The following is a 12,613-nucleotide window of genomic DNA, read 5'->3' as shown; positions in this document are numbered from 1 at the left end:
GTTCCCTAAGAATTGCTTTATTAGGGAATTGTTCCTCTTAAAACTGCTTCTTGCCTTCATCCGATACAGAATCTCTCATCCTCCGCTCACATTTTCTTTTGCAGATAACCTGACAGACAGATGTGAAAAAATGGTGTGCCTGTGTGACCAAGAAGCAGCCAAGTGTTGGGGAGCAGCCCCGTACAACCCGCACTTCATCCTCTGGCCAGACTTTTTATGTGGACAGACTCATCCCACCTGCCATTTCAGATATGGGGGGGCAGAATAGTCTTTTTGGGACCTTTCTTCTAACCCTTTGAATCTGAAGGTGCTGGAATAAAATTTTACCTCTTTTACCAGAGCTAACAATGATGTGAGAGAATTTCTGTCAGGCCAGGGTTTATGGGGAGGGGAAACAGGGTAAAATATATGCTGAAGTAAGGATAAGATCCTGCTCTGATCGCTGCTTTTGCAGGAATGGAGGGTTCGGCCTGCAGTGCAGTGAGAACACATTACCCATCACCAAATGGCTTTTTTGTCCTTTCACATTGCCTGACCTTCAGCGCCCACACATTTGCACATGATCTGGAAAATATGTAGAGACTTCTGCTGGACTGGTTTGTAATTAAAAAAAAAATAAATAAATCCATCTCTGTGAAAAGATACGCTGGCCTTCGAAGACCCGAGGCATGCCAGTCTGGAAGTAGAGTGACCCACTTTATTCTCCTGAACCTGCAGGAGGGGTGGGGACATCAAAGAGGGAGGATGCCTCCTTATTCCTTATTTGTGCTCAGAGGAGTTCTGCTTCCTACCAAAAGGAAAAGCAGAGTCTGGCCCAGGGCAGGGCTCCATCCTTTCTTGCGGGTGGTGTGTGTGTGTGTGCCTGTGTTTCTTAGCTTGTATAGCCAGCTGTCTTATCCCTCATGTTCCTGCCTCACAGCACCGGGGACACTTCTGAGGTACATTCAAAGGTAAGCAGAGTTACACCAGGCTATTGCCGGTGCAAGGCCAGCAAGGGTTTCTGACTTTTACTAGTTGGCACAGCCATACTTTGCAAAAGAACATATTGCTTACCTGCCACAGACGCTTCAGAGCTGATATGCTGCTCTCCTATACAGGTATTGGCATATCCCCTGGTCACTGACCACCTGGGAATCAGTTATTGTCACGTCAGGAAACTGGGGCTGTGGATAACATTAGTCACGTAAGCAAATCTTTCGTCTCTCCTTTTTTTTTAAGGGTATTAGAGGCTTAAATGGAAACACTGCGTTTCCTTCTGGCGGGAGTAAACCAAAATCCCATTCTTTCAGCCAGGGGTAGCTATGTTCAAGTGGGCCTTCTTTGCCCCTTCGTTACAAACCTGTAGGCTGGAGCAAGCCAACAGGACAAGAGCCTCTATACTGAGAGGGGCAGACAGACGGGAGCCATGGTTGCACCCCAGAAGCAATGCATTTGATTTCCTTGGGTAGGTGTTAGCAGCTGGGGAGGTGGGGGGGGCCTGGGCAGGTCAGGCTCCTTCTGTCTCTTCTGAAGCACAGCTGACAAACTTTGAGTACCACCTTTGAAATAAGAAGTAATGGCAGAGAAAGACCCAAGGTACCTCATCGGAGTCTAGATTCAGAGATATGTGGCCAAACTAAGTGGGGTTTTGGCAGGTGGTAATACAAGTTCCTTTACAAGAGGCTGTTTTGCTCCTCACTGCAGGAGGATGCTGAATATGCCACTGTGGCTGTCAAAGCTGCAGGAAAAAGAAACAGACTAACAAAAATAAAAATGCCAAAGACAGCATGTACTGAGGCGAAAGCTTTTATTCCACCCAGAGCTCCATTTTTGGCTTACAGGGCATCAGAAGTTGTTCCACCTGTAGGCTTTGCATCTTCCAGCGACTCCTGTAATGCTGCACCTCAAGCTACGGTGAGCAAGAAGGAAAGGAGAGAGAGCGACAGAGCGATAGAGTTAGTACGACACAATAAACTCTTCCAAGGCTTTCTGGAAAGTAAGGAAGTTGTGAACTCCGTTCATGCAGAGGACTTGCAGAGGGATGATGCTGCGTTGGCAGCATCAGCCTGAGGGTGCGGGTGCGCTTCTCAGCAAGGGCTGGAAGCCCCCCCCCCCGGTAAGCGGGGCAGAGCTCCTGGCCGTGTCCCTGTCCCCGCCACGCTGGCCATCAGGTGGCGGCAGCGCTCCAGTGAACGGCAAGACCAGCGCTTCCTTCACCCCTTCAGGGATGGGATTTTTTTCAGCAGGCGGAGCGAGATTTTTGAGTGCCGGGAGCAGAGGTGCAAATCACCCCGCTCCCCGCTGAAAGCAAAAAGTCAGCTGAGCTCGGTCTGAAACGCAGACCGCATCTTGGGTTGAACAAAATGGGAACTAAGCTTGTTTCAAAATCCAGCCTTCAGTGTCAGTCTATTCTAATGAGACCAGCTGACAGAGCTGGAAAAAACAGGTGAGCTGTCGGGTACACCAGCCTCTTCCTGGGTCATTTCTTTGGCTCACGCGGGACGAAAACATCTAGTTTTCCCAACCTGATCATCTGATCTAATAAAAGATATTACTGGGCCTTACAAACCACACCTCAAACATACACTTAGGCCACCATAGGCTTTCTGTACGCGAGCTTTACAAGAATATGGATGTAAGAATGTGGGTGGTAGGAGGAAGATCCATCCCTCAGCATAAACCTGAAAGAACCGAAGGAGACCCAGGACTTCATTAAAAGGAGAAGTGGCATCTCATTGAACAACTCTTTGCGGAAAGTGGCAATTAAAGAAGATCCTATCATTTTTTTTATAGGTAACTCATTAGGCCCATGCACGAAACTGTACCCAAAGAACTATTTAAAAAAGAGATGGAATATAGAGTCAGCCCTGTCAGAGTTTCATCCACACTGCTTATTTCCTGAACCAGATGCCTTGTCTGACCAGAGGTAAGCAAATGGCTAATTCCTCCTTAAATTAAAAAAAAAGTACCTTTGGAAATAGGTGATTGGATTAATCTTTCTAGCAAGGGATTACAGATTTTGGTTTGTGTTCCTTACCTTGGCGAGAGCCTTGTCTCATGCAGAGGACGCACCTCCTCAGCTGTGGGGTTAAAACAATGATGAGAACCACTACGCCTCCGATACCAGCTGCCACAACCCCAATGATGGTTCCAATGGATTCTTCTATACCAAACAAGCCTGGGGGAGAAGGGAAGGGAGAGAGAGTAATGTAAGATGTCATCCAAGCAAGAATGTGCAATGCAGCCAGCACATCTTCTGCAGTGGCTGCAGAGGAAGCTACTTGTTATGGTATCGATTATGCCAATGTCTTGTCTGACATGAAATCATGGGCTTCTACATGGGAGAGGGTGTATCGCACTATGGAGTTATTGATTTTTTTCATTCCTTTGTAGGAAGTTGCTATGCTTTCTGAGGATTTAGGGATAGGACAACCCCATCTCCCTAGCAATCTCCCTTAACAGCTGGATGCTGTTGGGATGGCAAAAGATGCTGCTGCCTGAATTAATGGGACTCATGCCTGCATGCTTTATTTTCAAATGGAACAAAATACTTTGACAATTTTGAGAAAGTCATCAGTCTCCCTGTCTACCTCCAAAGGAGACAGCACCAGAGGGTGGGCAGAGCTCCACTGAAGTCCTTTCTATGATTTGATGCTCTTTGGGACTGTTGCACGTCAGAGATGGGATAATCCCATTTTCTTTGAGATAAGAGCATGTCGGCATTCTGGCTTTTTAATTTGTCAGGACTGAAGGATGATTCAGGAAGAGCCTTTGGTCAGGTGAGCACAGTAGGATGGACTGTTACAAGGGTTATGGGATGTAGCATGGAGAGCATCTGTCCTGTAGCGTCGCGGCTGCAGAGTAGGAGTGTCTCTTTAGAGAGGGGGAACTGGCTGGGCAATGGCGCAAGACTGATCTGATCAGATTTTAAGTGACTGCCTCGTGCTCATGGTAGTCATTTTGCCATGTGACTCACCCAGGAAGGGTAATAAAAGAATGGTTTAAAAGCCTTCCAGTTTTATCTACAATTACAGTACGATCAGGCATTCATTACATATCTCTGTGTGGTTGTATTTAAGCTTCACTAGAAAATTTGGACAATTTTGCTACTGTATTCACACACAGATTTCCAAGCATCAGGCCATCCATTCACAGGAGTAGCTGCTACTCAGTGCTACCTAGCCAAATGGGTGGGCATCCAGCAACTCACCGGCAAACCAGCTGTAGGTCATCGGTAGAAAAACCACCCCCTTCTCCCACATACAGGGAGGTATCCTGTAGCTTAAATCCATTTGTGAGGCTGCTCATTTCGTCAGGAAGGCAAGGGCAATGAAGGTGCTGTAGGACCATTACTTACCTTACTCCAAAATACACGTCATTTGCTTCCCGTAATGGACATGTTAACAGAGTCAGCTAATTTCTCCTTTTAATTTTAGATAAGTTTTTGAACAGTCTGGATTTGTGGCACATAACATTTCTTTATGAATTATATTTCTCACATTCTCTTGTCCCTTTAATTCAGGCGTAGTGCAGAAATTATGTATTTCATCTTTTCGGGAACACAGAAAGGCAATTACACTGGCCAGGGTGCAGACATTGCAGGAGTAACCTGCGCTACTGAGACTATGAGATCAAGCCAACGGGAGACCTCCTCAGACACATGACCAAGCCCTTGCAGGGGGGCACGGTTTTCTTGCCTTGTTAGTGCTACGGTTTAAATTGAGTAGTTCTATAAAAATTAGTAAGGGAAGAACTCAGGCTCAGAAGGGCAAAGGCTTAGTGAATCTCGGTGAGCTAGAAGCTTTGGTAATGAATAAGGGAGAAATGGCACTTGAGTAATTTACTCTTGACACAGAAGGTGCTATTTTTTGTTAATTAGATAATAAGATAATAAACCTTCAGATGTGTTGATTTGTTGGGACTGGAATGTGTTTAGCCTACATAAAAAGGAAAGCTGCTTTGACATTTCCAGCTGATAAAGGCAAAGCAAGTTATCTCCTTACTTAATATGCCTAGTGTCTATTTGTGAGGCTAAGAAAACATAGCATGGCACTTTTATTGCCACTTTGATTTTAATGTGAATGAAGTTAAGCAGAAACAATACAATGTGATCCTCGTGTTTATTGTGGGATTACTTATGTCATCCAGAGTTAAGGAATGAATATGCAAGTTAGTGGGTTGGAAAGAAATAATGTCAAAAAGAAGGAGTTTGGAGCTGTTCCCCGAGACGGTATCTCGACACCTGTCACTCATGGGGGTTCTGCCAAACAGAGCTGTGAGTACAAGAGAACTTATCTAACTGTTTCATTCTTGGCACTGACTTTGATTTTAGTGATAAAATTATTCCTTCTTTTTTTGGTTGTAAATGCCCCTCCTGATAATAATACCTGTGTGACTGTTTATAGAGGCAAGCCAATCAAAATTAGCTGGCCTAACGAAAACAGCGAGAAATGCTATAGAGCAATTACACTCCATGACACCAGGCCCTACCTGCTAGAGGCCAAACAGGACAACTTCCCTCTTTCCGCAAGCGTGTAGACCCGCTTTGGAGGAGAAAGAGGGAGAAAAGAAGTAAATAACGTCAAATATTACCCAGAGCTCTCCTGATCCTGAGCTTTGTGCCATCTCCTGTCACCACCTTCCCATCCGGAAGTGTAACCTCACAGAAATAAATACCGTGGTCACTGGTTGTCACATTGAGGATCACGAGGGAGGCATCCCCTTGGGACAAGTCTCCACTCATGAAAACCCTGGAGTTATTGGGCAAGACGGTCACATTGTTTTCTAGCAGGTCCATCTGCCCCTTTTCATCTTCTTTGTACCACTTCACCATCAGGTCAGTCAGGGAGGGACGTCGTGGACTGTTAAAGTGGCAATTTAAGACCACAGTTTCACCCTCTTTGGCTTTTTCCTTGGCTGGTGTTTGAGTCACCAAAAGGTGCCATGGCTCAGGTGTTGTCAACAACGAAGGCTGTGCTATTATATGAGTTCCAGCTGCATTCTCCTTGCTTGCACTTCCACCACTAACACCAACATCTGTACCAGGAAAGAGAAAGAAGAGGAGGGTTAAGGGTGATAGGATGATAAACCTTCCAGCTACTCCTGACCTCTAACCAGCACAAAGAATGGCTCCTGGAATTAGGACTTGAGGGTAGTCACTATTATGACGATAGGGATTTTCTTCCTAGTTCCTGCTTAGATTATGTTCATGTGTACAGATAGGTCTTTTCCTGATCCTCAGTTCCTTTCTACTGCCATACTAGAGGAAGACTAATGCCATTGCCTAATGGCTTTGGGTGAAATTTAGAGTTCTTTCAGCCGCATTTCCACCTGGAACACTAACCTCTTTCTTCCCACACCAAAAAGTCTCAGGGCCTGACGTTCCCGCCTCAACTGCTTTTGAGGCAAAGCAAAAAATGCATGTACACTTACACACAAGCAGCTCTGTTCCAACAAATACAGTGAATATGTGTGCATCCTAATGCAACTGCCTGCATCCCAAAACATAATGTGAGCTTCTTAAAAGTTTTGGCATGCAGTTCCAGTTTCAGGATAGGAAATCTTGAAATTGTGGGAAGAATCTCCATTGCCAGAGACTGAACCCCCAGCAGATGCTATCAGCGACCTGGGGGGCGGCACCTTAGCCTTCTGCGGGTATCAATACTGAGGGTGACATCTGTTGTCTGTGAAGGGACCACATTGTCTTGTTACTCTTTGTTAGAAAAATACGGACAACATGCCTGTAGTAGAGATTTAAACCTGCCTTCTCTCACTCAGCTGCTAATCATAGTATCAAACAGCCTTGAGCTAAGAGCAGTGTGAGTGGGCCTCATTTCTGGAAACAAGCCTGGGCTCAGAAGATGAGAGGAATAGTTGCTGTCTCAAAAAGAGGGAAAAACAAACTCTTAAAAATAAGCCAACAGCTGTCACCAAGAAAGAGTTCAGACCAATTTTTGGAAGAGTTTCTTCTGTTGTTTTATTTTCTTCAAGTGAAATAGTCTCCCTTCATACTACTCCGTGCCCTCTCAAGTACTGCAGAACATTCCACAGTGAAGGTCTTGATTTTCCATTGTCTTGAGTCTTTCATTGCCATCCAAAGGCAATGTGAAAGGCTATTGTCTAGGTCTGGTTAAGCTTCACAATGACAATAGCCTCTCTATGCTCAGGGACAAATCTCTCAAGGGAATGGAAAACCATACCCCTTAATGATCGGTTTGAGAGTTACTTGAATGGCTCTTCTAGGCATGTACACAATGTGACAATCACAGTTGTATTCATAATTATTATTATTTATGACTCGTATGGGAGTAGCACTGACACCTTCTGTCAGACAGCAGGGCTCTGTTGTTCTAGGTGCCTTATAAAAGGATGGTGTATAGAGCTTACAGTTTAAATATCACATGAGAGATAACTCATGGATGCAAAAATATAGAAAATACAAGCTGGCTATGAAACTAGGCAACAACTTAGCATATGAAACCCCTTCAGAGCTGTTTGGTACTCCGTGCTTTTACCTCAAAGTAAAAATTTTGGCCTTGTAACTGGAACACTGATACATGGGAATTGGATGCCTGAGAATTAGGTACCCAAATATTATTCTAGTTTTGGATCCAGTCCCCTAAAATGAGTAGTCCTTATTAAAGATACTGGATGAAATATTATCCTCATGTTCATACATAATCCTACTGATGAGCCCACTGGAGCTTCTTGGGGGAATCTGAGGTCCAGTTTTTCCCTTTCCAGTTAGGTAACAGTGTATCAATGCAGCAGTCATAAAAGTTGAAGTATCTTGAAATGTACTTTGGTGAAGTACAAAGTATAGTTGAAATACTTGACACAGCTGATGGTAGCTTGACATATTACAGTCTTTGTGCATCAAATATCCTGATGTGATATATTTGGTTATTCGTTAGAGTGAATTTGAGCAGTTTTGTCATGAGTATTCTTTTAAAATCTCTGTTCATTAACCATTATCTCCACTGGATACTGCTGCTTTAGTTAGAGCAGTATGTGCTACTGCTATCTTGTTTTCAAGGAATGGCCACAGAATTTCTTCTCCACTATAGCTTTTCCAGCCTTACCATACACACCCCCTGCAACACAATTATAATTTTTATTCCTTTTAGTGATGTAAAAGGTATCATTTTTACACAGTCACTTAGTGGCATAGAGAACAAAACCAAGCAGGAACAATGTGCTTTGATGTTGCATCTGTTCAAAACGAGTTTTATTTGCACCTCCTATCATGAAATAACTGGCCTTGTCATCTGTGTTATCCCCCATCTTTGATTCAGTACATATCATGTAACTTACAGCTAATTAGAAAAATCAAAACGCAAGAGGAGTAGGCTGTATTGTTTCACCCCAGCTCTGTTTGGGGGCTTCACTGAGAACATCACAGCACAGACTCTTATTTTTCATTCTTCCTTTCCTTCTTTCTTTTTCTTTTGTGAGGTTGCAAAACTGGAACATACTAGTTCACTGGTATTCAAATACACAATGCCCTTATCATATTGGCATCTGGGAGCATACCATGCCAAATGCCTTGTTGACTCTGCTTCAAAGCTCTTTTTAAGTCAATCGCTTCATTAGCAGAATGATGTGTAGGTCCCCTGTCGTGCGGGTTGTAGGGCTCAATCCCCGATGGAGAGGAATGCAAGGCTTTTTGGTGAAAGCACTTGAGCTAGACAGAGTACAGAGAAATACAGCATGGATGATCTTGTCTTGACCTGGAAAAATGATTAGATGATCTAATAGGTCATTGTCATATGAAGTCGGTAGTTCACGGCCAGTTTTCAACCATGAGGGGAGAAAGCTCTCTGGGACTCCCTGCAATGTGACAATGTGCTCCACATTTGCCAGCACTAATAGGGCACCTACTAATCCATCAGCCTCCCCTTTACGTAATCTGCAGGTTGATACTTTCCCATGTAAGGCCATATCGTTGGCTGTGAATGAGAAAACACAGGCAGGCTAGAGGAGGTGGGGTGACAAAAGGAAAGAATAAAATATACCTGTGCTCTCTTCCAGTCCTGGAGCCTCTAACTTACTCTTTGGTGCCTGGAGTAAACCCGAGCAGCCCTGCAAACTTCTTCTGCCAGCTGCCAACAGCATCAGTGAACCAAAATGGTGGGTGGAGGTCAGTGCAAAATTTGACCTTTCTAGTTGAGCCTCCTCTCCTTTGTTCACACTCAATAGATGGAGGAGAGGTTGAGGGCAAACAGGGCTCGATTTCCAACCCACATAAAAATCCTCTCATGCTGGAATGACCATCTTTCAGATGGTTTTGTTTGCTTTAGAGCTCAACTTCACACTCAGCTGGTGCCATGAGAGTGCTATACAAGCTGTATCCAGCTCCCAGTCATCTATGATTAAGTGATCAATGACTGCACATTGCTCTTCTTAATTTATGTGACTTCTGCCCTGGTCTGAGGTTGGCTTTCACAAATGGATATGAATAACTACCTTGTGACGATAACCGGTTGCTAATACATCAGAGAACCAAAATAGAAATGAAGCTTCTAGCAATGATGATACACAGCCTTTCTTCTTGAAAAAGAGAGGCAAACATACTCTTTCTGAACATTTCTATTAGCTAAACAGGAATGTATCTATAAGGAAAAGTATGGTTTAATGCAGTGCACACTACTAGATATAGTTTTCCTGCATCCTAAGGAAGCCCTCAGCGGAAAGTTGCTTTTTGAAATAAAGAAGAGAACCTCTCAAGCCAAACTCTAGGAATAAGCTGTATTTCTTCTAATTAAGGAAGGTGGTTTAGTACTCACCCACTAGCAAGAAGAGGAGGAATGAAGACACTGCAGATCTATAGAGATTCCCGATGTGCTGGCTCATAGTTGCTGAAGTATACGGCCTCACTGTCTCTCCCTCCGGTAGTACAGGCAAAAAAATATGTGTGTGTTATTGCAACAGGACCTCACATTCTGCCCAGTGAATGTCACACTTACTAAAGTTACCACAGCTTCGAGCTCACAGCGCTTCTGCCTGCTGCCTGGATGACAGCCACGTTTGAAGTGACAACAATGACTTCCCGGGGCTGTTCCGATCTCTCCCAGAGAAGATGCCGAAAATGCTCTGAGAGCAGAGGGAAGATAATCTGTTGTTTTTCGCTTTGGCCTTGTATAAACCAGAACTTTGGGCTGAGTACAGAATATCCAGATATTCAAAAAGATAGTGGAGGTGAGAAGAGAAAGAGCATTGGCTTCATTTTCTGAGCAGCCAGACTCCTATCATCCTAATACACCATGAAAGGAAGTTACAGGAATTCAGTATCTTTGTGGCTATATGCACACAGTGTTTATAGGTAAAATGTATTCCCCAAAGTATTTTTTTTCAGTGTAGAACAAATCCTTTTTCACCGAAAGTTGATTACTTAAACTTCATTTTAAGTAAAGCTCATCTATGCCACCAGGGTGGAAGGGGAAACTGCTAAAGCGGGTAGCCTATCTGCAAAACTAGCAGGTGTGCTCTGGAGCAGAGTCTGGGTTTACACAAAGGTACTCACAAAGCACTGCTTTGTGGGAAGAGCTGCAGCAGCCCCAAACCCCCACCTGTAGCACCCAGCCCTGCCAGCTGTGTTACCGCTGTACCGAGCACGTGCCACTCTCGCTAGCTGGCTGACACCTCTTCCCTCAGCTACAGGATCAGGGATTATAGCACACCTTATTTAACGATTTTGCATATCTTTAAGAGTCTTCAGATAATGGAATTGTACTTCAGTATCCAGTAAAGACTCAATTCCATATCCATTAAAACACATACAAAGCACAATTCAGCTGAGAGAGGCATGAGTATTTCTGCTTTCTATTTGAAAGCAAAAAGGAGCCCCAAAAAGCCCCCACCACACCATAAGGAAATCTGTCATCATGCTACTGTCATATGGCTTTCTTGAATGTGCTTTTAATAAATGCTGTGATCTGCATCTTTGCATGTGGATGCTCCACAATAACTGCTTCAAGAAATTCCACATCTGACTTGCAAAACTCTGCTGACCAAACAACGCCAAGAGGAACAACCCATTCCTTGAGTGACCACTTGCTGCTCTAGTTTTGATGTGGTGACACCTGTATCAGCGAAAGCAGGATAGGCTAGAGGGATTATGGCTAAAGGAACCTAAAAGGCAAATATTTCTTCTCTGAAATGGATTGGGAGAGTGGGAAGACCTGGGATTACCAAGCAGGAATCACTTCGAAGTAAACTACATATTAAGAAGGGCACTGGGACCAAGTGCAGAGCAACATAGCACTTCAGTAGAAAGCTGGAAGGTAGATTGCGAGGGTCTTCTGAAGGAAGTACTGCCAAAGCGTTAGTGAGCAAAACCAAAATATCTATGAAAGGAAGAAGTTAGAGGAGTCAAAAACAATCAAGAGTTTGAAGAGGAAATAACCAGTAAAGTCAAAGGCACCTGGCAGATCAAGAGGAACAGGGACCGAGTTACTGGCTTAGAGTACTGGCTGTGACTGCGTGTCGGAGAAGTCAGCGTGGGAAGATGGAGCTGGACCAAAGGCATTCCAAACAGTGTCTGATTTAAACCCAAGTATTTGGTGTGTTTCTAAAGAAACCTTCAAGTGTGTTGTGATGGACATACTACCGTTGTTCCTGCAAATGCTGTTTATGTTAATTTCATCCTGTAATAACAATTCTCTTGTGAATCCTCCATTAAATAGGACATGCCTGAGCAAAACTGTCAGGCCAGCCAGCTTTTAACCGAGGGAACACAAAGGGGTTTTAGTGTTGCTGGCAGCCATCAGTTGAATGTGAAGCTTCTCCCACTTGGATAACCCAGTATGATTCACAGAGAATCTCAACTTTTGCACAAAAAGAAAAGTAAATTGATCCCCTGAGTGTTGTTGAGAAAAGCCTGAAAAATTTGAGCTTCAGAGGTCTAAATCAAGAAAGCAAGCAACAAAAATGAAATAAAACACTTTTTTTTTTTTACACTGTCTTGTAAATTTTGGAGACTTGGTGGTATTACAGCTGTCCTGTCTGGGCTGATGGCTGGGAGCGGACATCTGCCACAGGGACTTCTGTCACGTTTGCTAACGTATCAGTGGGCAGATATCACAGGGCCCAGAGGTGTCCCTCAACCCACCTTCTGGGGAAGCAGTGAGAGAAAAGGGATAGCGAGAAGAAACAGCACTGCCACACCAGGCTGCTCTACTTCTCTTGGCCATCCCTCCCTCTCTTTCTCCCTCCCTCCCTTTTCATCATCTACCAGCCAGCCTCCCAGCAAGGTACAGGTTTCTTTTAATGTCACAGGGCTCTTTTTTTCCCTGCAAGGCGTCCTGAGGGCACAGATCTGCAACCCATCATCGCTCCAGCTGGGTCCCCTGATTTGAGGGGCACTGTTTGGTGCTAACTTGGAGCCCAGCTTTTCAAACCCCTGGGTGCCCACAGCCTGGGCAGAAACCGCTTGGTGCTGCTCAGCAGCTTTAAAAACGAGAGCCTGGGTTTCCCGAGATGAGTCCCCCACCACCTATTTCTTTTATTTTTCACCCCATCCCCTGCTCGGCCTGCAGCCAGCCCGCCCCGCAGCGGGGCAGAGGCAGGCCTCCGCCTGCTCCCCTGGAAACATCCGCGGGGCAGGGCGGCACAGCCCTTTCCACGCACGCCGGCT

At 44.7% G+C, this 12,613-nt stretch overlaps 2 protein-coding genes across 2 annotated transcripts in view; one reads left to right on the top strand and one right to left on the bottom strand.

Moving 5' to 3' along the window:
- Nucleotides 1-342, top strand: part of LOC103921556 (group 10 secretory phospholipase A2-like) — a 13,080-nt gene extending 12,738 nt beyond the window's left edge. Inside the window, exon 4 of the mRNA XM_009329550.1 lies at nt 105-342. Within this exon, the coding sequence (XP_009327825.1) occupies nt 105-268 (164 nt within the window). The 3' untranslated portion in view covers nt 269-342. The remainder of the gene's footprint in view (nt 1-104) is intronic.
- A 1,522-nt stretch (nt 343-1,864) lies between these two features.
- On the bottom strand, nt 1,865-9,847 carry LOC103922357. The gene is made up of 4 exons (XM_009330484.1): nt 9,765-9,847; nt 5,572-6,015; nt 3,017-3,157; nt 1,865-1,888 (listed from the first exon to the last, which is right to left on the bottom strand). The coding sequence occupies exons 1-4, from the start codon at nt 9,829-9,831 to the stop codon at nt 1,884-1,886; spliced, it is 657 nt and encodes a 218-aa protein (XP_009328759.1). The 5' UTR covers nt 9,832-9,847; the 3' UTR covers nt 1,865-1,883.
- Nucleotides 9,848-12,613: the final 2,766 nt, after the last annotated feature.

The sequence above is a fragment of the Pygoscelis adeliae genome, unplaced genomic scaffold, assembly GCF_000699105.1.
Source record: "Pygoscelis adeliae isolate BGI_AS28 unplaced genomic scaffold, ASM69910v1 Scaffold120, whole genome shotgun sequence".
Taxonomy (NCBI): domain Eukaryota; kingdom Metazoa; phylum Chordata; class Aves; order Sphenisciformes; family Spheniscidae; genus Pygoscelis; species Pygoscelis adeliae.
The sequence above is the reverse complement of the archived record's forward strand: the minus strand, read 5'-3'. Positions and strand labels throughout refer to the sequence as shown.